The sequence below is a fragment of the Vombatus ursinus genome, unplaced genomic scaffold (assembly GCF_900497805.2).
Source record: "Vombatus ursinus unplaced genomic scaffold, bare-nosed wombat genome assembly UNPS02014799.1, whole genome shotgun sequence".
Lineage (NCBI taxonomy): Eukaryota > Metazoa > Chordata > Mammalia > Diprotodontia > Vombatidae > Vombatus > Vombatus ursinus.
The window spans coordinates 15,029,116-15,051,157 of NW_020954577.1; the positions used below are offsets into that span (position 1 = coordinate 15,029,116).

Here is a 22,042-nt window from a genome sequence, read left to right on the forward strand (position 1 = left end):
GGCTTAGCACAGTAAGTGGAAAATTGTAGGTGCTTAATGATTGTTTGTTTCTTTCATTTGTTTAAATATGTGACCATCTTGTGTAGGGAGCCTTTCCTGATGAATGTCCCTCCCCTCCTCCCAACTGCTACTGTCCTCCCTCCTAACTTGTATTTGTTCCCTTTAGATTTGTGCTCCCTGTCTTTTTATCCTCACTTGTCTTCATTAGAATGTAAGCTCATTTATTTGGCTTCCTATGCTTCAGGACCCAGCACAGAGCCTAGCTCGTGGTTAAGAACTTAGTACTTGTTGACTGGTCAATGTCAAATGAAAATGACAAGCTATGGGCCAATGTCAGGTGAATTTCACCAGCATTCCTTAAGAGCCAGCATTAGAGATTCCGACATGAAACTGAAATAGTTCCTGCCTCCAGGAGCTTCCATTCTGTTCTCTCAGCATGTTTTGAAAAGCCCATGTGATGAGTGACAATTACATCTTTCCTTAAATTCTCTAATTGGGTCTTCGTAGTGAAGGACATCTTGAAACTAGTCCTTAAGCATACAGAAATTCAAACATTTCTCAAAACCAAGTCTGATTTTTTGTAATGTTTAGAATTTTTTCAATTCAAATTAAAAAAAAAAAAACATTTTTTGAATGTTTTGAATTTTTTCAATTTAAACTAAAAAAAAACACTTTTTTGAATGTTTTGAATTTTTTGAATGTTTGATTTTTCTTCATAATTATTTTTCCTAAATGTAGTTTTATCTCAGTTTATGCTATTGATAAATTAATTGTGACTGGACATATTGATTATTTGATTCAGTAGCATCATAGTATTAATGCCCCAAATTTCCTGGGAAAGTGGACTGAATTGAAAAATTACTTTCTCTTTTGTATATAAGCTCACTAAGTAACCTCATTTGGAAGGAAAATATGCAAATATAAACATTTAAATTTGTTTTATGTTCAAGTTTTGAAGGTTTGCAATAGCAATATTTTGGTTGGGCATGCAGAGACACAACATTTAGAAATAGCTCACTGCTGGGGCTCAGATTTTTCTTAGTTAATTGTGGTATTTATGCAAGAAATAAGTCTTCATTAAGATTTTTATGCACAATAAGATGCCTAATTATAGTTTTACCTTCAGGGGTTTCACAGAGAAGAAAGAAGTGAGCAGACAGAGTTGGATCGGGAAGATGGGAATGTGTGTGCACGAGTGAATAACCAGGTTGTCCGCATTTAGTCATGGTCTCCTCTTTCCTAACCATTTTAGCCTGTGATCTCAAGAAACATCTAGAGTGAGAATCACGTAAATTAAAAATAATAAAAAAGGAGATTGTGAATTGTTCTTTACTTGTTGATATTCAAGGTCAAATTTGGGTGTTCCCTCTCGAGCAAGCGTGGCATCTTTGAAGCCTTAAAACTCTGGGGTAAGTTAATCATCCTTAGGGGTACAAGACAAGAGATCAGAACCTCAAGTTTCGGCCCTAAATTTTAAAGGTAAAAGTCACCTACATTATTTACAGTTCCTTGTGAAGATCTCAAGCTTCCTATCTGGAGTCATTCGGAGATGTGTGATTTTTTGTTGTCATTGTTCAGTTGTTTATTCGCGTCTGCCTCTTCAGGACTTCGTTTGGGGGTTTTCTTGGCAAAGATACTAGAGGCGTTTGCCATTTCCTTCTCTAAAATGTGCAACAGAAATTCCTAAAGATATGGAAATATTTACTTAGTATATAAAGGCCCCTGGGTATCCAAAATTTTCTATATTGGGGGGGCAGCTTATGAGTGTTTGGACCGAAGTATATCCCAGAGAACAGAGTGAGAGAGCCCACATCCCAACCCTCTGACTCAGACCCTCTTCCCCTTCATAGGCTGTGAGAGGCAAGCTTTCACCTTATCTTATATGGAAACAGACGCTTCTTGGCCACCCCGATCCCTCACCTCATGGCCTCCTCCAAATCATGATGCTGTCACTCTGCACCTCCTTCCCTTCCCCTCCTCGCTCCCCTGTATTATCTTATTTCCCTAGTACAATGTAGCAATAATAGTAATAATCGTAATAGTAATGATAATAGCTAGCATTTATATGTAGTGCCTATTATGTGCCAGGTGTGGTGCTAAGCACTTTACAAATATTATCTCATTTGATCCTCACAACAACCCTGGGAGGTAGGTGCTATCATTGTCCCCATTTTACAGATGGGGAAACTGAGGCAGACAGAGGTTAAAGAGACTTGCCTGGAGTCACACAGGTAGTGTCTTAGGTCAAATTTGAACTCAGGTCTTCTTGACTCTAGGCCAGGTTGCTCTATCCACTGTACCATTTTGAGGGTCAGGAATACCTGGCTTGTTTCTGTTTTCCCAATAGTTCAGTACCTGACACATAGAGCTTAACAAATGCTTTTCCATTCATTCATTCATTCACTCACTCACCTAGTACATCTTTCTACAAGGAAATGGACTTGGGTCCTTTTTGATCTGTGTATACAGGTTGAGTAAAGATTTAATTCTCAACCATTCCTTTTGGCTCCATGTCGACACAGCTAGAGAGGGTATGACAGGCTCATCGATCATCTCAGGCTACGTAGAAGGTCACTGGTCTGGGAAGAATTTATTCACAGGAAGGAGGATAATCTTCAGTTGGTACACGTGCCCTGATAAAGGTCATGGGATCATAGGATCATAGGCTTAGGGCTAAAAGGGACCATAGAGAACATGGAGTCCAACCCCCTCCCCTTTACAGATGAGGAAACTGAGGCACTGAGAGAAAATGACTTGCCCAGGGCCATTTAGCTAGTCAAGGTCAGAGGTGGGATTTGAATCCCTGATTGTTCAAACTCCAAGTCTAGTACTCTAATACTTTGGGGGTGACTTGCATCCTGACTGAATGATCATCTGAGCAAGAACCTGGCAGGGAACAGATTACAGTTCTTCTCAGTTTTAGGAAAGTGTTGCCCTTGCTTTGGTTAGGACAGTTGGCATACGTCTTGGGTGACCTGCCTGTCCCCTGCACACCCTGTGGAGAAGCTGGAGCCAGCAGTAGGGCCTTGAGAGACCAAAGGAGAACCTGCATTTTGTTCTAGATGTGGTCAGTAGGAAGCAGCTGCAGCTTGGAAAGTGGCATGGGTGGGTAGGCCGGTGCTTTGGGGCCATCACTTTGCTGGTTATGTGGGGGCTGGATTGGAGGAAGGAAAACCAGGTAGGACATTCCTGAAGTACGGGTGAAAGGGGTCAAGAGCTTGGACAAGGGATGGTTGGGGGAGACGTGGAAGTAGGATTGACTCATCCTGACGAACGGTTGGACGTGTGGGATAAGCGAGGGTGAAGGCTTGCAGGGACTCCACGGGTGAGAACTCGGACCGCTAGAAGGACAGCCCGTCCCGAGAGAGCGTTTTGAAGATACAGATTGGCGTGCTTCATGACACTTCTCCTGCTGATTGGTTATATGTGTGAGGCAATTCTGTGCGTTCCTTTACTTTTCCCAGAAATGCAGGAAGTTCATTGTAAATTTTGTTTAAGCGCTCTCTCTTGTACCAGTTTATTCAGAGAACGAGATGTTCTGATCAAGGATTGTTCTGAGGGACGACGGTGTGCTTGTCGTAGACTGCCATTCCTCATGGAAACGAGGAATTTCCACACTCCAGCATAACCCAGGGAACACTTGCCATCTTTCTGATTTGCACTTTGCTTATTTACCTTGTCAAAAAAGACATCGACTCATTTAAGCAAATTGTGAAGCTTTTTTCTCAAGCGTGGAGAAGAGAGTTCACGTTCTGGTTGGTGGGAGACAGCATATGGTAAATAATTTGGGTTTAGCTGCATTCATACTAAACCTCAAAAGACAAGCAATGAACACAGAAGAAAAGAGCAACTGTAGCTTGGGGGGCCCTTCTGGGGGAGGGCGGTGTGAGTGCAGGGGCTGGGATAGATGTGGGAGATACTGTGGAGACAGAATAAAAATATTAGGATCCCAGCTGTAAAGCTGGAGGGGACCTTGGAGGCTCCAACTCCCTCCTTTTACAGATGAGGAAACTGAGGCCCAGAGAGGTGAGTGACTTTCCCAAGGTCATACAGGTTGTAAACATTCCAGGTGGGATCTGATTCCAAGTGATTTGACTTCACAGGTAGGATTCTTTATGTTGTATCATGCCAACCCCATTCTCAGTTAATTGGAGATGGTGGGGTAAGGTGGCGTGAGGATGGAGAAGCAATTGAAAAAAGACCCTTGGGCTTTGAGTCAAGGTTGTCGGCCACAGACAGAAGGTGAGAAGTTGGAAGGATGATTCTGTTTTGAACAGGTTGACTGTGAATTCCTGGGGGAAGCCATCCAGGTGGGGACAGTCAGCAAGCAGGTGAGAAGGCAGGACTGGGGCTCAGCAACACATGTTGGAACCAAAAGGGGATCATTGGAGCTGTGAGAGTGGCTGAGGACACTGAGGGAAAGAATCGAGAGGGAAGGGAAAGCTGAGGATGGAGCCCGTTTTAGAGACTAGAGAAGGAAGCCTGAGTCGGTGAAAGGAATGGTAACAGGGCTGTCTGAGAGAGGAGGAAAACTAGGAGAACTGTCCAGGAGGGGCCCTGCATGACCAGCCACGTCAGAGGCAGAAAAAGTCAAGCAAGATGTGGACTGTTGGAGGCCACTGGGGTTGGCCCTTGGGAACTGTGGGCGGAAAGCTTGGAGAGGAGCAGTTGGGATGAAAACCTGATGGAGGGCATTGAGGAGAAAGTGTGCAGTGAGGAAAAGGAACCTGCCTTCTCTTCCGAGGGATTAAGCAGTGCAGTCAGCCCTTAGGACCAAGGCTTTCTTTCAGCAGCTGGATCCCCATTGTGTGCTAGGGTGCAAGAAATTGGCAGGCTCCATCGTCATTGCCTCATACCCTTGAGGGGGAGGGTGGGGCTGCTGGGCCCTGCCATGGAAGGTGCTGCTGTGTGAGGAATTCTGGGGATGTGTGTGGGTTGGGGGGACACCTGGGGGAATGTTTCCTCAGACTTTCCCATCTTTGCTGCCGATCCCATGGAAGAGCGGGAGGAGGAGAAAGGTGGGGAGGTGGGGACAGGGTGTAAGCGTCCGCCAACTCTGTGTGCCAATTTGAACGTCTCTTACGACCTCAGCCAGTCAGTTCCCCCCCCAAATTCCCTTTTGTGATACTGCTTACCCCTTCCTCATGAATGGCTCCCCCTAGAAACCCTCTGGGAGCTTGGCTAAAAGGGACAAGTAGAATAGGGGGAGGGTGGTTGAAGGGGGAAGATGTCAACTTTCAAAGGCTGGTCTTTTATTGCGATTTTCTTTTTTCATTAATTTATTTTGATTTATCAACAATCACTTCCATATGCTTTTGAGTTTAAAATTTTTCTGTCCCTCTCTTCCCGCCACCCTCCCCAAGATGGCACACAATCTGATGTAGACTATACATATACATTCCTATTAAACATGTTTTCACATTAGTGATGTTGTAAGGAAGAATTAGAACCAATAGGAAGAACCACCAGAAAGAGGAAACAAAGCTCAACAGAAAAGAAAAAAAATAGTAATTCAACTTCATCGTTCTTTCTTTGGATGTGGCTGGCATTTTCCATCATGAGGCCTTTGGAGATGTCTTAGATTTTTGTTTTGCTGGGAAGGGTTAAGTTTATCAATATTAGTCATCACACAACATGGCTGTTGTTGTGTACAACGTTCTCTTGGTTCTGCTCACTTCACTCAGCGACAGACCATACAAATCTTTCCAAGTTTTTCTGAAGTCAGCCTGTTCATCATTTCTTATAGCACAATAGTATTCCATCACATTCATATGCCACAACTTGCTCAGCCATTCCCCAGTTGATGGGCATCCCCTCAATTTCCAATTCTTTGCCACCACAAAAAGAGCTGCTATAAATATTTTTGTACATGTGGGTCCTTTTCCCGTTTGTATGAACTCTTTGGGATACAGACCTAGAAGTGCTATTGCTGGGTCAGAGGGTATGCACATTTTTAGAGCCCTTTGGGCATAGTTCCAAATTTCCCTCCAAAACAGTTGAATCGTTTCACAACTCCACCGACAATGCATTAGTGTTCCAATTTTCCCACATCTTCTCCAACATTTATCATTTTCTTGTGTTGTCATCTTGGCCGATCTGATAGGTGTGATGTGGTACCTCAGAGTTGTTTTGATTTGCATTTCTCTAATCAATAATGATTTAGAGCATTTTTTCGTATGACTATAGATAGCTTTAATTTCTTCATCTGAGAACTGCCTGTTCATATCCTTTGACTATTTACCAATTGTGGAATGACTTGTATTCTTATAAATTTGACTTAATTCTTTATATATTTATTGTAACTTTCAGTACCCATAGAAAAATGAACTTTCTGGGTGTCTCTTCAACTTATTTATTGGGTTATTTCAAGGATCTGTGATTTCACATGCTTTGTCCCCTGACCTTCACCCCTTACTGATGCAAACAGACCTCAGATCCTCAATGAGCTGGTCTTAGAGGATTTCCATGTCCTACAAATCCATCCCCTGTGGCCCATCTGTTCATAAGCCTCCCTGGACTTGCTGAGTTTGGGTGTAGGATGATAGAGGGTAGAGCTAGGAAGATTCTCAGAGGTGATCTAGTCCTTTATTATACAAATGAGAAAACTGAGGCCTGGGGAATGATTTGTCCAAGGACCCACAAACTAAAATGTCAGAGGCAGAATTTGAACTCTGGTCCTTGGACTGCAAAGCCAAGGCTCTTTCCACTCTACCACAGCAATTCGGAAAGACGTACAGCCCATCACCAGGCTGGTGCTGCAATCTTTTCTGGCTTGGCTGAATTTGCCAGACGTTAATGTCTTTGAAATCCCAGAATCGCCTTCATCAGTTAATCAACAACATTCATTCAGCACCTCCTGTGTGTCAGGCCCTGGACGAGGCATTGGGAGCACAAGGACTTTATATTCTACCCAGCAGAACAAGATGGAGGACTTGCTTTGCAGTGGAATTTGAGAAACGACATTTCTCTTTCAATTGCTAATGCCATAGGATACTGCTTTGTACCCCAAAATACTGGAATGGTAGCTGGGTCTGCCTTTTGCTTCCCTCCTTTATAGGCTCGTACTCAGCAGGAGGATGATGCTGCATGGGGAAACATCAGCAGCCAGCGAAGTCCTCCATAAATGATGGAGGTCAAGCCTCATGTCGTATGGACGTAGTTATTGTCCCCTTTCCCTCTGTAGAAGGTGAGCTCTGTGAGGGCAGCTACTGTATCTTTGTATCTGCTGTGCCTGGCACATAGTAGGTGCTTAATAAAATGCCTGCTGATTGATTGAGACATCATTTGACAGTTCCCCCCCTCCCCCCCAAACCCCAGTCCACCAGTTGCTAAATCATCCTGGGCTAAGAATTCATCTCCACAGTCCTTGGATTCCTTTTTGTGTGTGAGAAAGGTTTGTGCTTTTCCTGTTGGCTTAGACACGCACAAAGAATCCTGAACCAAACCTAAGTCCCTTAGCATAAATGAGCAGACTAGTTGCCAGAGCAAAGCCTAACACTCTCCCTTGGCCTTTGCCCCTTCTTGCACCCGCCCCCCCAGCTTTCATGGATGCCACATGGAGCCCGTAAGTTCCCAAGCTGCTTTTGCTCCTCAGGGAGGCATCACTCAGAGTTGTTCCCGTGAGAAGGAGAGGAAGAATTGGGAAAGTTTGGAATTCAGGGCCAGCCCGAATCCCCTAGGGTCAGAAGCCTGTGCTGGGGTGCTTTCTAGGGGATTTCAGAGCACAACTCCAAGGTCATGGCACAGTCGCTGGCTGTTGGTGTGTAGGTCAACTCTGAAAGCCAGGTAGCCAACGAGCTGTGCATTTCATTGGCCTCTATGCACATGCCTGTATGTCTGGCTCTTAAAATCCTTGTTTTCCTTGAACAGGTTAAAGGCACATCTGTAACTCTGTGTCCAAATGGCCAAGATCTTCAGAAAATCTTCCTGGGAGAGTGCTATAATTTTGTTTGTATAAATGTAAGTATTGAGTGCAATTGATTCAAAACACATGCCTATCTGGAAAAATAGAATGGGAGATATCCATCCGTCCGTCCATATATCTGTCTGCCTGCCTACCTATCCATCCATCCCTCTGTCCATCTATCCATCTATCTATTTCTCTCTCTCTCTCTGTCCGTCCATCTGTCCTTCCATCTATCCATCCATCCATCTATCTGTCTGTCTCTCCCATTCTGTTTTTCTATGTGTCTGTGTGGATATATAGATGTATATGTTATACATCTGTAGTATATATGCATATGCATACACATAAACTGAAAAAGGATGGGTGAACACAAACTGTAGCATAAATCCTCTAGGGAAAGTAGTACATTCCCCTAGATCTTTCCAGTTTCAGAGGTGAGTTGAATTTCTTTGGAAACTGGTTTTAGTCGTGTCTGAGTGTCCAGAAATCCATGGGCTCATGTGGTTGGGTAACAAAGGCATGTTATGTTTTCCTATTCCTGATTCTCAAATACAGCTCAGCTAATAACTCCAGACACAATTTCAAAGTGGTCACCTTAAATATTCCTACCTTTGATTAAACTCCACAGTTAACTTCCTTGCGTCATTCCAGGGCTTTGCTTTTTTTCGTTCCTTAGACGACGAGCGCTGATTTTCACCAGATCACGAAGCTGTTGGATGGGCTTGAGAGCAGAACCCCTTCCCTTTTCTATCCCGTTGCTGTTGTTTCGGTAGGTGATGGAGGTGTTTCCATGGCGCCCTCCTACCTCAATCATACGGAGTCTGGTTTCCTTGGAGTCCCTGGTTTGCAAATGCAGGCCTTTGGGGGTGGGAGAGCAGGGTCTGACACACACAGGTGTGTCAGACAATTAACTGGGGAGACAGTACATTCCAAGTAATGAAAAGGACCCCCACCAAAAAAAAATGCTCCCTCCTTCCCTAACCCAGCTGCTCCATTATCTTTTTGTATTTTTAATTCTTGGTGATTTTAGCAATTTGTGCTATTGCTGGATTTGAGGAGATGTCCAAACCAGGCTGTCAAATGACTGGCTCTTACTAGAAAGGTCACTTCAGTCAAACAACTGATTAATTAAGACAAACAGTCACAGTAATCCCAACTCCCCAAGACTGACTTGACCAGCTGTTTGGCACCATTTAGACGTGGCCTGAGCTAGCACGCTGCCCACACAGCCGGATTCCATTAGGACATAAATCTAGACGAAAAGTTGGGAAAGAGAACTCAATGCAAGGAAGCAGCTTTATTAATAGGTGCTCTCGTAGCGGCACAGAATTTAGAGCTCTGAGGGAGGTCATCTGGCCCTACTCCCTCGTTTTACACTTGAGGAAGCAAGACTCAGAGAGGAGAAGTCTGTGCAAGGTGAGGCAGGTAGTGACGAGTAGAATAGAAACTGACCCAGGGTCCTTAAGCCCTTCCTGTGCCTTCTAAGCTCAGCTACAGTACCACGAGTCTCATCTGATTAGTCCCAAATCATCAGGTGTATATTTGGCTAGTACCATGTCTGTGCCCGGGTTATGGCCAGCATTTGTTGGGAAATCCTATCGCATCTGCCCATTAGTATTGTGTACAGATCAGACCATGCTGAAGGACAGTTGGCTGGACCTATAGCTGAATAGGAGAGTGGAACGGATGGCCTTCAGTGACCCCAGGTTTCTCCTTGAAATGAAGGCCCATCTTATGAACACTAGCATTCTCATGGCATTGCAGTGTGGCTGTGAGATGCAGAATGCAATATTTCCAAAGAATTAAAAGTGAATATTATGCAGGGGTCTTGGGAGAGATGCATGGGGAGCTTGAGCACATGCACAAGTGACCAATGAGGAACCATGGAGAAAGATCATTGTGGGAGGGCAGGGAGAACTCCACACAGCAGTTCTTTACTGGGTGGGGGGGATGACGGTTTGGGAATTTGTTGGGTTTTGGGAGGCTAAGTATTTTTCAATATACTTAGTTTCTATCCTTTGTAATCCACTGTATTTTATTTTATTCATTTAAAACCATGATTCTGAGAAGGGGTCCATTTTCTTTATCAGGAGAGCCCAAAGGCCCCATGATGCCAAAAATGGTTGAAATCCCGTGCCTGAGGAAATTGATAGGAGAGGAAGGACTGCTCATGTGTTGAGGGAGAGGGACAATAGGTGGATGTGTGCTTTGTTGATGTCAGGAGGAGGTGACAAAGGCCTTTATCATGTTGGGAGAACCTGCTTTGGTGAAGTCATGGGAAGATGTGGACAAGAGTAGCCCAGGATGGGTAGGTGTGGGTGAGCTCTGATCTGCATCCCACCTGAGAGAACTTCCAATAAGATCCATAAGATCGTAGCTGTAGCGGAGTGTTGAATGTGGGTGTTATTTCTCCCACTTTCTCCATTGTACCACCATGTTGTCTTTTTTGATATAATGTCATTTCCTTGAGGACATACCCTATTTCATTTCTGTCTTTGAATCTTCTCAGCCTAGCACAGTGCCTGGCACACAGTTGGTATAAATAAATGTTTATTGATAGCTTGAGCCAACCAATTCAACCAGCATTGTCTTCAATACCTCTTATGTGCAAGGCACCAGGATCCTTCCCCAGGACCTTGTGGTGACATGGAGATAGAACTAAGTTCTTGAAGTCTAGGCCAGCTGAGGGTAAGCCCTGGTAATAGGCTGGAAAGGCTCCATGGATGGGCTCCTAGGATGGGTGCCATAGCCAAGACCAAGCCTCACTCATCAGCTCGAGGATGGCCCAGCCTCTCAAAGACCATTTATCAAACAGGATTTTCTCCCATGAGGGAGAGACACAGATAGAACCAGATACCATTCCTTCTCTCAAGTAGCCTCTAGTCTGGTGGGGGAGATGAGGGAGAAAGGCACAGATAACTGCCCCATACCCCTCATCCAGAGGTATAAAGTCCTCTGAAGTCTGGATGAACGGAGTGAGCAGCCACGTGAATGCCACAGCATCTAAGATGAAGGAGGGGCCTGGATGGGGAAGTGGCTTGAGGGCAGAGCCTCCCTGGCCTTCACGCACATGTCGCCTTGGTGATAACAGGCTGGAGAAAGTTTTGTCTGTGGAACCCCTGATGGAGAACTACCAGGTTATGACACTTGAGACTTTCACCTCGAGGAAAGCAGTTGGAGGCAGGTGGAAGAATGAAGGGGTAACGCCCGTGTCCTGTTTCCAGTCCAGGGGCCCTCACTAGGTTTAGTTTTTCATGAATTAATTTCATAAGACAAACAGTCAGCCTGGAGGTGACCCTGCATGCCTCTGGCCAGTCCCACCCTGCTGGACGACTTGGAGGACAAGGCCGGTGATGTTTGTCTGAGTGAGCTCTGCTGGGGGAGCCTCGTCACCAGCTTGATCCCGGGGGGATGGACCTTTCCATCATAGCAGCTCAGGACTGCCATTTAGCAGAGTAGAGTATTTTGCCATTTAGAGGAATGTAATCTTCTTGAGGGCAAGGACTCTTTCTTTTATATCTGAATCCCCAGCCCCTAACATAGTGCTTGGCGGTTAGTAGCTGTTTCATTGATGAAATGCAAGCTCCTCCAGGTTAGGGACTGTTTTGTTTCTGTCTTTGTCGAGTTCAATGCCTGGCACATAGTAGGTACTTAATAAATGCTTGTGAATGGATGGATCTCCTAAGGGGTTGCCGTTTTTTTGCTGGTGGAAGGAAGCTTAACCCTTTCAATGCTGCAGTGGGATTGCGATCTCCTTAATATAACTATTCCTGTCAGCAATGCAGATTGCAGCTTCTCCATGGCTGCCCCTCCTGTGTGAATTGAGTCTTGTCCGTGTTATGTCCTCCCCTAACAGGCCTTCCTACTATGTGTGCCAGGGACCCATCTTCAAGATCTCCTGCATTATGGGGGGAGTAGAGGGTGTGTACTGCCAAGAAAACCACGAATCCTTGAGGTATTACAATTGAATTATATATGTGTCTGCAAGAAGTGGATGCACAAAATATCCCTTCTCAAAATAGAACTTTGGTGTTTGAAAGAAAAGTGCCCATGGTCTGTTTTTGGATGTAGAGACTGGGAATCCTCAGAGAGAAGGATGGAACTTGGGCCTGGTTCCTAATAGATGGGGACCCTCTGCTCTTGACCTTGTTGTCTTTTCCCTGCTCACAGACCTTCCTAGCCCTTCCAACCAATCTCGGTCTCTCTGTCCAAGGCTACAAAACTTGTCTATACAGTCTCGCAAAAATCTAATGAAACAGAAATGCCTGTTTTTCCTCATTTCTTTTTAGGCTCAAATCATAGATTTATTTGTTTCCTTCTCTGCCTGTTTGTCTCCGGGACCTAGCACAGCGCCTGGTCATAATAGATGCTTAAGAAATATTTGCCCAATGGTTCCCTTTGTTAGTTTGTAAATATTTGAAGAAGAGTTAAGGACTATGGCTATCCAAAGAGCCCATGGGCTTAGAATTCAAACCCTGGTCCTGTTCCTACTGGCGTAGGCCACATGCTTCTCTGGCGTCATGGATGCCTTATTCCCTGGGTGGGGGAAAATCAATTGGTCTGTTTTTCTGTCTTTCTCTTTCTCTCTTTCTATATATCTCTCTCTAGGTATATAAATACATATATACTTACACACATGCATATACACATATGTTTAAGCTCCCTTTGTCAGGTACCCTTTAGGTGGCTTCGATCAGACCTCTCTCTTTAGGAGCTTTCCAAGTAGCATAAATTTTGGGAGCATTAATGAAAAAGAAACAAATAATAACCCACCCAATGGCAGGAAGGTCACTCTTCCTCCTGTGCCATTTTTTTTCTTCTTGTTTTTAGGGGTGGCGTAAACCTCTGGCATTTCCTGGCTAAATTAACAGTATAAATAACCATTTAACAATTCTGAATTCTTTGCATCATTTGAGGTCATAACAAGAATCCATTTTGAGTTGAAAGATATGAGTTGATAAAATAATTCTTACCTAGGGTGTGGAGTGAAAAGAACTGACTGTATGTCTTTGATGAGCACGTAGACTGAGAGTGGCATGTGCAAGCTCGAGTTTTTTTTATGGGTCATGGAAGAGCCCAGGGGAGTCTTGACCAAGGGACTGCTCATGGCACCAACGCGAGCGGTCATTCTGTGGCCTGCGGAGGACTCTCTGTGCTTCAGCTCATTTTTCAGAAGGTGACTGCTGTCCGATGGAATGCTTTTCTGCTGGGAAACCTTTATGACAGCCATGGAATAGGAGTTCACCTCATTCCCTCCCTTGAATGAGATTTGTACTCTAGCTGTAGCTGCCATTGATTTTCTGGTCTGCCGTTGGAATTGAGGTGGCCTGAGTAACAACAAAAACAAAGTCCAAGGCCTTGATATTAATGCAATGAGTCCATCAGTGCTTGGGGCAGCAGTCAAATGCTTTGCAGCCCCAGTGGAACGGGTTACCTGCACCGGAGGTTGATGGGTTCTAAAATAGTTTATTTGGCAAGCTGGGCGGGTTCAGTTTATTGTACAGGAAGCCACGTTGGAATCCAAAGGAGGCTGGTTCCAATCTTGCCTGTAATCCTTCCAGTCTGTTGAGTGATCTTGGGCAGGATGTTTCAGCTCTCCGAGGTTCAGTTTCCTAATCTGTAAAGTGATGTGGATTTTGCTCATGCTATCTGCTTTATAGAACTGTGAGTCTCCGTTCAGATAATGTGTATAATCTATAAACATCAAAACTACTTATATAAATGCCAGCTGTTTTAATGACTTTTTGTGGTTGTTTGTGTTTTGGAGCGGACCTCAGATTTAATGAATTAATATAGGGAGTCTCAGATAAGGAAACTACCTCTGCCTGTGGAGACTGGTACTTGCTCTGCCACTTAGTGGCAGGTTAGATTTACCTGGGGCACAGAGAGATTAAGACGTTTGCTCTGGGTCACACAGACGGTATGTTTCTTGGGAGGACTTGAACCCAGGTCTTCCCTAAAGTGACTGTCTTGTGTTGTCTCCCTGAAAAAATAGTAATAACAACAATATCAAAATAATAATAATAATAATTTAAATGGTTATTTATAAGAATTTAATGCTTTTCTTTGTTAGTGCCTTCCATAGTGGGGTAAGCAGGGGGTACAAGATGATCCATTGGGGATACAGGGAGAAGATATAAGAACCTCAATTTGGATCATTTTTTATTTTAAAAATAAATGTGCTTTATTGATATTTAATATATTGATTGATACTAGCATCTTCCATGTGCCAAATGGTCATGCACATGAGGTGCCCTGGGCAAAGAATAAGAGGTATACAACACAGAGGGAGTGATAGTGGCATGTTCACTCCATACGTTTCTTTCAGTGTATTAAGATTTTGGAATTTGTAAGTTCCTAACTGAGTAGACTTACAGATTGTGTTACCTCGTTTTTAACTAAAGTAGCCTTTAAAAAAAGGACAAGTAGCTTTAAAATATTCTAGCACAGACATGATGGACTCAAGATAGTACTATTAATGCAAAAGCAAAGATAAATGAAAATATGACAGATTTAACACCTCTGGTACAAGCTATTTGTCAGCAGCATTACGAAGAAAAATAAAGCAATGATGATTTAGTCAGATCTGAGGAAAATTTGACAAGAAGACAAGACCATCAAAATGTCATTTGAAATACAGATTTGTGTCAATCAATAAGCATTTATTCAGTACCTACTAGGTTACAGGTGCTGTGTTAAGCACTGGGCATACAAAAAGAGGCAAAACACCGTCCCTGCCCTCAAGAAGTTCACAGTCTAATGGGGGAGACAACATGTAAACAAATATATACGAAGCAAGCTGTAAGAAATAATGCATAGAGGAAAGGCTCTGGAATTAAGAAGGGCTGGCGGAAGGCTTCCTGTAGAAGGTGGTATTTTTGTTGGTTTTTACAGGAAGCCAGAGAGGTCAGTGGTCAGAGCAGAGGAAGGAGAGCCTTCCAGGCCTGGGGGACGGCCAGAGACAATGCCCCGAGCTGAGAGATGGAGGGTCTGGTTGGTGGAACAGCCAAGAGACTGGTGTTACTGGATTGAAGAGCACATACATGGGGGGGCGGTAAGGGGTAGGGCAGCTAGAAATGTAGGAGGGGACAGGTTATAGAGGGCATTGAATACTGGATAGAACATTTTGTGTTTGTTCCTTCAGGCAATAGGGAGCTTCTGGAGTTTACTAAGTAGAGGGGATGATATGGTCAGACCTGCCCTTTAGGAAAATCCCTTTAGTGGCTGAGTGGAGGATGGTCTGGAATGGGGAGAGACTTGAGGTAGCCAGACCCACCAGCAGTCATTACAGTAATGGAGGCATGAGGTGATAAGAGCCTGCCCCAGGATGTGGGCATTGTCAGAGGAGAGGAGGGGGGGTGTATTTGAGGAATGTGGCAGATGTGAGATTGACAGGCCTTGGCAACAGCTTGGGTTTGGGGGGGGTAAGGATGGAATGTGAGAGATAATGAGGAGTGCAAGATGAACTAAGTTGTGAGCATGGAGGATGGTGTTGCCTTCTCCATTAATAGGGGAGGTAGGAGGGGGACAGGGTTTAGGAGGAAAGAAAAAGATTCAGTTTGGGACATTATTGACTTTAAGGTGTCTGCTGGAGTCCAATTTGAGATGTCTGAAAGGCTGTTGGAGATGTGAGACTAGAGATCAGCAGAGAGATTGGGGCAGGATGGGTAGATTTGAGAATCATTGGCATAGAGATGGTCATTAAATCCATGGAAGCCAATGAGATCCTCAAGTGATGTAGTCTAGAGGGAGGAGTGGAAAGGGCCCAGGACAGAGCCCGGAGGGACACCTACAGTTAGAGGGCATGATCTGGAAGAGGATCCAGCAAAGGAGACAGAGAAAAAGCAGTCAGGGAGGTAGGAGGAGAACCGGGAGAGAGGGGTGTCCTGAAAACCTCTGGAGAAAAGAGTATCTAGGAAGAGAGGGTGACCAATAGTGTCACAGGCTGCAGAGAAGCCAAGGGGATTGAGGATTGACAAAAGGCCATTGGTCGTGGCAACTGAGAGATCACTGGTCACTTTGGAGAAAAATTAAAGTGGAATCATAAGGTTGGAAACTGGATTGCAAGGGGTTAAGGAGAGAGTGAGAGGAGAGAACGTGCAAGAACCTACTGTAGAAGTTTAGCTACAAAGGGCAGGAGAGATAGAGGATGATGTTGTCAATGTTCATCCTAGGCCTTCATGTAGATGGTGTCTTGGGCTGTTAGCTAATGGTCATATGAAGCTATCATCATTAGCAAGATATGTAACAACTGAGCGTTTGTTGTTGAAAATTATGTAAGTCGTAAAAGGCATATCTATGTATTTAAATTTGGAAATCTTTTCTAAACTTTAGAAATGTTCAGAAGCACTTCAATGGATTTTGAATCCTTCTGTTGAAAATATCAAAGTCCAGCACCTTCCAATTAGTTTGTAAGGACAATTGATTGACATCAGGGAAGATTGAAATTGACTGGCCACTTTCAAACATAAGCTTTGCATGATTGGTGGATGGGATTGACCAATGAGGACCTCAATATCGTCAGTGCAACCAATCACACATTTCTACTTCGTGAGGTATTTTTTTCCCACCTCTAACAACAATTAAAACCAAGCATTGGAATAAATAATTGCTCTATCACAAAGAGTCATATTGAAATTTTCCAAACAATGAAGCATATTCAGTCACATTGCTGTAGGTAAAATGGCATTATTAATAACTTAATTGAGAATGAAATGTTTTCATATTACTAATAACATTTAAAAAATATAAACTATTATAGGTTGTGTGTGTTGCCGTAGAGGTTATGTGTATGTTCACATGGGTTTGTCAAATGAGGCTCACAGGGAAACATTTGGAATATGAAATCTTATCTACTCCTCTTCAAAGAGACTGTGATTCCTGCTTGGAGGAGGCAGGAGGATGGAGCCCCTAGGTTTGCAGCCCTGCTGTCCTTGGATGGTGGGTACTGAACTTGAATTACGTCTCTCAACTTCCCTAAATATGGCAGATCTAGGAGAAATGATTTTATGCTTATATTTAAGCCACTTGCCTGGTCACTTTAAAGGGAAGAGAATGTCTCTAGCTTCTGTCTGAAGACTTGGCTTCCTCCCTACCATGTTAGTTACACAAAGTACCATTACTTATAGTCAAGGGTGACTAAAAAATAGCATCTATCCAAGAAGAAAGCAATCAGGAATCAGTCAAGTTATACAGATTCGAATATGCCAGATAATATGCAGAATGAATGAGATTTGCCATTCAAAGTGAGATGTCTGAGAGAGGTAGAGAGAGAATTTCTTATTTCAAGGGGAATTTTCCTGAAATTTCTAGGGAGGGAAGCTGGAAATCAGGGACGTTTTGAGATACCAACACCTCATCATATCTCCTGCTCCCCAAAGTCTTTTCTATTTCTCTAGGAGTCTCTCCCTGAAGAAAGAAAGGAATTGTGCTTATCCTCCCCCAAAGCTGAAAGCAAGAAGACTATTTGGTCCTTTCTCTCTCCAGCTTTTTTTCAGCTCTGCCCTTTGTACAGGCACATAGGGTTCAGCAGCTATTCTTTTTCTTAATGAGGAGAGTCTTATGCAAATGTACCACGCTTGAACTCTGGGTCACAATTCTTTATTTCATCTTTATGAGTTTTTTTTTTCTGGTACTTTTGATTTTGTACATGTTTTATAATATGTATATTAGGTTGATACAACTCTGAATGTATATTTATATATAAATATGCATGTATTGGGGTACATGCTGAAACTTTCTTACTGATGGGGTATATATTAAAATGTTCTTTGCTTTATATAGAAACTAGTTTTAGAAAGGGAAATTTACTTGCAGAAATGCAGGATATATTATCTTTTGTTTAGTCATAGAAGATCAAATATAGAAACCTCAAAGAATATTGAGGAATTATTTTTTAATAATGGAAGAATTTTAAAACATGACTTAAAGCATAATGGTATGATGAAAAGTGTGTTTGACTTGGCCAGGCAAGATGCAGCCTTGGTGTCCTTCTCCAATAAAACATGTCCTTTTCTTATTAAAATGATAAAAAAAATTTTTTGAATAGCGTGACTTTGGGGATAATTTGCTTCAGGAACCATCTTATTATTAATTACAATCAGAACATATGACAGATGTACTTCCAAAAGGTATAGAATAGAGCTGCCTTGCAAGTGAGAGAAGGGCCCCTGCAGTCGGGGTGGGTCTTCCAGATGCTCCTGTTTATGGTTGATGTTATACTTGGGTATGTCATTTGGGACATCCAAAGGCTTCCTCAGTGAGATCTTTGATCATTCAGTCAGCCTAACACAACTTGTAGGACAAACTAACTGGATGAAAAATGCCTCGGATTCATGCTACAGTTTGCTCTTGTGTGGTCAGTCAGTCAGTGTCTAAGTCTATGTGTCTGATAATGAACCATGAACTGATTTAAAAAAATTGAGTGTAAGAAGAGAGTGGATTGGACAATGCTTGGGAAATTATGTTTGGCTTTTGATTCCCCCAAGTGGCTCCGTGACCCACAGATCCATCTCCAACATAAATGTTTTCTGATCATGCTATATCACTGTAGATCTTGGAACAACATGGTCTTTCAGGAACCAACTTTGTAGGTGGTTCAAAGGCCAATTGAGATTAAATATACTGGCTACACATTGTCTCCACTGATGACTATGCTCAAGAAATGATTGAGTTGCTGAGGAGACGTCATTAGAACTTGTAGATGTAAATACAGTACTTGGATCTTAACAAGAGATTTGAAAAAAAATGGTAACTTTCTACACACAGCTTAGAACACAAGACAATTGAATCTGAGGGTATAAAAGTACTGGAAAAGATCTCAGAGATGCTTTGGTCCAATCACCTCATTTTACAGAGGAGAAAATTGAGGTCCAAAGAGATAAAGTGATTAGCTCCAGGTCAACAGGCAGTGTTAGAGCCAGGTGCTCAGATATCAGGACCAGTGTTCTTCTTCTTCTTCTACCTTTTTTTTTTTGCTTTTTGGTGAGGCAATCTGGGTTAAGTGACTTACCCAGGCTCACATAGCTAGTAAGTGTCAAGTGTCTGAGGTCTTTGAACTCAGATCCTCCTGACTCCGAGACCAGAGCTCTATCCATTGCACCATCTAGCTGCTGCAAGGGTCAGTGTTCTTTCAAAAGAAAAAATATGATTAATCAATATTATTATTAATTATATTATTTTATTATATTATAATATATTGTGAATTTATACAATTAATTATTATTTATTAATTCAGTGATTTCATTGATTCAGTTATTTCATTTTTGCTTTTTTTTGTTAGTAACTTCTTAGATTTACAAAATTTTGATTCTCAGGTTTAATTTAGTTTTTTGAAATTGTTGATTTCAATTTTTTTTTAGTTGTATGCCCAATTATTGATTGACTCTTTCTCTCTTTTGTTAATGAAAGTGTTTAGAGGTATAAAATTAAAAGGAATCCTTTGGTTAAGTATAGTAAGTTTCATATGTTGTCTCAATATTTTCATTTGTATTGACGAAATTATTTTTTTAAATGGTTTGTTCTTTGTACTGTCAGTTCTTTAGGATTAAACTAGTCTTCAATTATTTTTCAGTCTTTCCTTCAGTGGTCCTTTGTAGAGTGTAATTTTTATTTCATTGTCATCAGTAAAGGATATGTGTAATAGTTCTGCTCTTTCACATTTGCTCATGAGGTTTTTATGCCTTAATACCTGTTTAACTTTTATAACAATGCCATGCAATACTGAGAAATATATGTACCCCTTTCTTTTCCCATTAAGTAGATACCAATGATCTACCATATCTAACTTTTCTAAAAATTCTATTAAGGTTCTTAATGCCTTTCTTGCCTATTTTTATTTTTTTCACGGATATAGACTTTATTTTTTTTTAAATTTGCACATTTTTATTATTCAAGAGATGGAACAAAATTTTAAGTGTTTTTGTTTGTTTATTTGATTCTTTTCTTTTTTCAAATAATATTTTATTTTCCCTCAGTTGCAAGTAAAAACAAATTTTAACATTCATTTTTTTAATTTGTTTTGAGTTCCAAATTTTATGCCTCTCTCCCTCTCTTCCCCCCTCCCTGAGACGGTGAGCAATTTGACATAGGTTATACATGTGCAATCATGCAAAACGTTTCCATATTAAGCATTTTGTGCAAGAAAATTCAAACAGAAAAAAGAAAGCAAAAAATAGTATGCTTTGTCTGTATTCAGATATCACAGTTCTTTGTGTGGAGGCAGATAGCATTTTTCGTCATTAGTCCTTTGGGATTGTCTTGGATCATTGTTTTCCTGAGAATAGCTAAGTCATTCACGGGTGTTCGTTGTATAATATTGCTGTTACTGTGTACATTTTTCTGGTTCTGCTTACTTCACTATGCATCAGTTCATGTAAGTCTTTCCAGGTGTTTCTGAAATCATCCCGCTTATCATGTATTACAGCATAGTAGTACTCTATTACAGTCGTACACCACGACTTGTTCAGCTGTTCCCCAGTTGATGGACATGTGCTCGTTTTGCAGTTCTTAACCACCACAAAAAGAGTCACTGTAAATATTTCTGTTGAAATAGTCTCCCCCAACCACTTTAAATCTCTTTGGGACATGCTCCTAGTGGTGATATTGCTGGATACAGTTTACAGTCTTTTGGGCACAATTCCAAATTGTTCTCCAGAATGATTGGATCCATTCGCAACTTCACCAACTGTGCATTAGTGTCCAGTTTTCTCACATTCCCCTCCAACATTTATCATTTTCCTTTTCTGTCAGATTAGCCAATCTGAGAGGTTGAGGTGATACCTCAGTTTTTCAAATTTGTATTTCTCTAATCAATAATGATTTGGAGTATTTTTTCATATGACTATAGATACCTTTGATTTCTTTGTATGAAGACTGCATGTTCATATCCTTTGACCATTTATCAATTGGGGAATGACTTATATTCTCATATGACTCAGTTTTCTCTATATTTGAGAAATGAGGCCTTTATCAGAGATACTTACTGTAAATTTTTTTACCCAGTTTTCTACTTTCCTTCTAATTTTGGTTGCATTGGTTTTGTTTGTACAAAGCCTTTATAATTTCATATAATAAAAATTATCCATTTTACATTTTGTAATGCTCTCTATAGCTTGTTTGGTCTTAAATTCTTCCCTTATCTGTAGATCTGACAGGTAAACTATTCCATGCTTTTCTAATTTGCTTATGCTATCACCCTTTGTGTCTAAATCATGTACCCATTTTGACCTTATATTGGTATACCGTGTGAGATGTTAGTCTACATCTGTTTCTACCATACTGTTTTCCAGTTTTCCCAGCAGTTTTTGTCAAATAATGAATTTTTGTCCCAAAAGCTTGAATCTTTGGGTTTATCAAATACTAAATTATTATGGTCATTTACTACAGTGTATTACGTATCAAATCTGTTCCGTAGATTCACCACTCTATTTCTTAGTCAGTATCAGATTGTTTTGATAATTATCATTTTATAATACAGTTTGAGATCTGGTACATGTAGGCCACATTTTTCACATTTTTTTTATCAGTTCCCTTGATACTGTTGACCTTTTGTTCTTTCAGATGAATTTTGTTATCATTTTTTCTAGCCCTGTGAAATAATTTTTGGTGGTTTGATTGATATGGCACTGGAGTGCCATATGGAGTAAGTAGATCAATTTAGATAGAATTGTCATCTTTATTATATTGGCTCAGCCTACCCATGAGCAATTCATATTTTTCCTTTGTTTTTTAAGGTTTGACTTTCTTTGTGTGAAAAATGTTTTTTAATTATGTTCATATAGTTTCTGTGTTTGTCTTGGCAAATAGACTCCCAAGTAATTTATATTGTCTATTCTTATTTTAAATGGAATTTCTTTTTCTATTTCTTTTCTTGCCTATTCTTGAAGTTAGATTTGTCTGTTTCTGATATAGATGCATTGAGGTCTCTAAATATTACAAATCTACTTCCAGTTTCTCCCTGTTACCTTACTTTTTAAAAAGGATTTATAGGCTATGTCATTTGGTACATATATGTTAAGTATTAAATTTATCTATGATAATTTTAAGCATAGTGTAGTTTCCGTGTTTATCTCTTTATTCAAGTCTAATATTGGTTTCACCTTGTCTGAAATCATGATTGCTCTCCTTACTTTCTTG

General features: G+C 41.6%; 1 protein-coding gene across 5 annotated transcripts in view; it reads left to right on the forward strand.

The window, feature by feature from the left end:
- Positions 1-22,042, forward strand: part of CRPPA (CDP-L-ribitol pyrophosphorylase A) — a 270,311-nt gene that overhangs the window by 104,591 nt on the left and 143,678 nt on the right. For 4 of the 5 annotated variants that reach the window (XM_027872573.1, XM_027872574.1, XM_027872571.1 and 1 more), the window contains exons 7-8: positions 7,870-7,959; positions 8,583-8,675. The exons of the other annotated variant lie outside the window; for it this stretch is intronic. In XM_027872573.1, the coding sequence (XP_027728374.1) occupies positions 7,870-7,959; positions 8,583-8,675 (183 nt within the window). The remainder of the gene's footprint in view (positions 1-7,869; positions 7,960-8,582; positions 8,676-22,042) is intronic. 5 annotated transcript variants of the gene reach the window in all.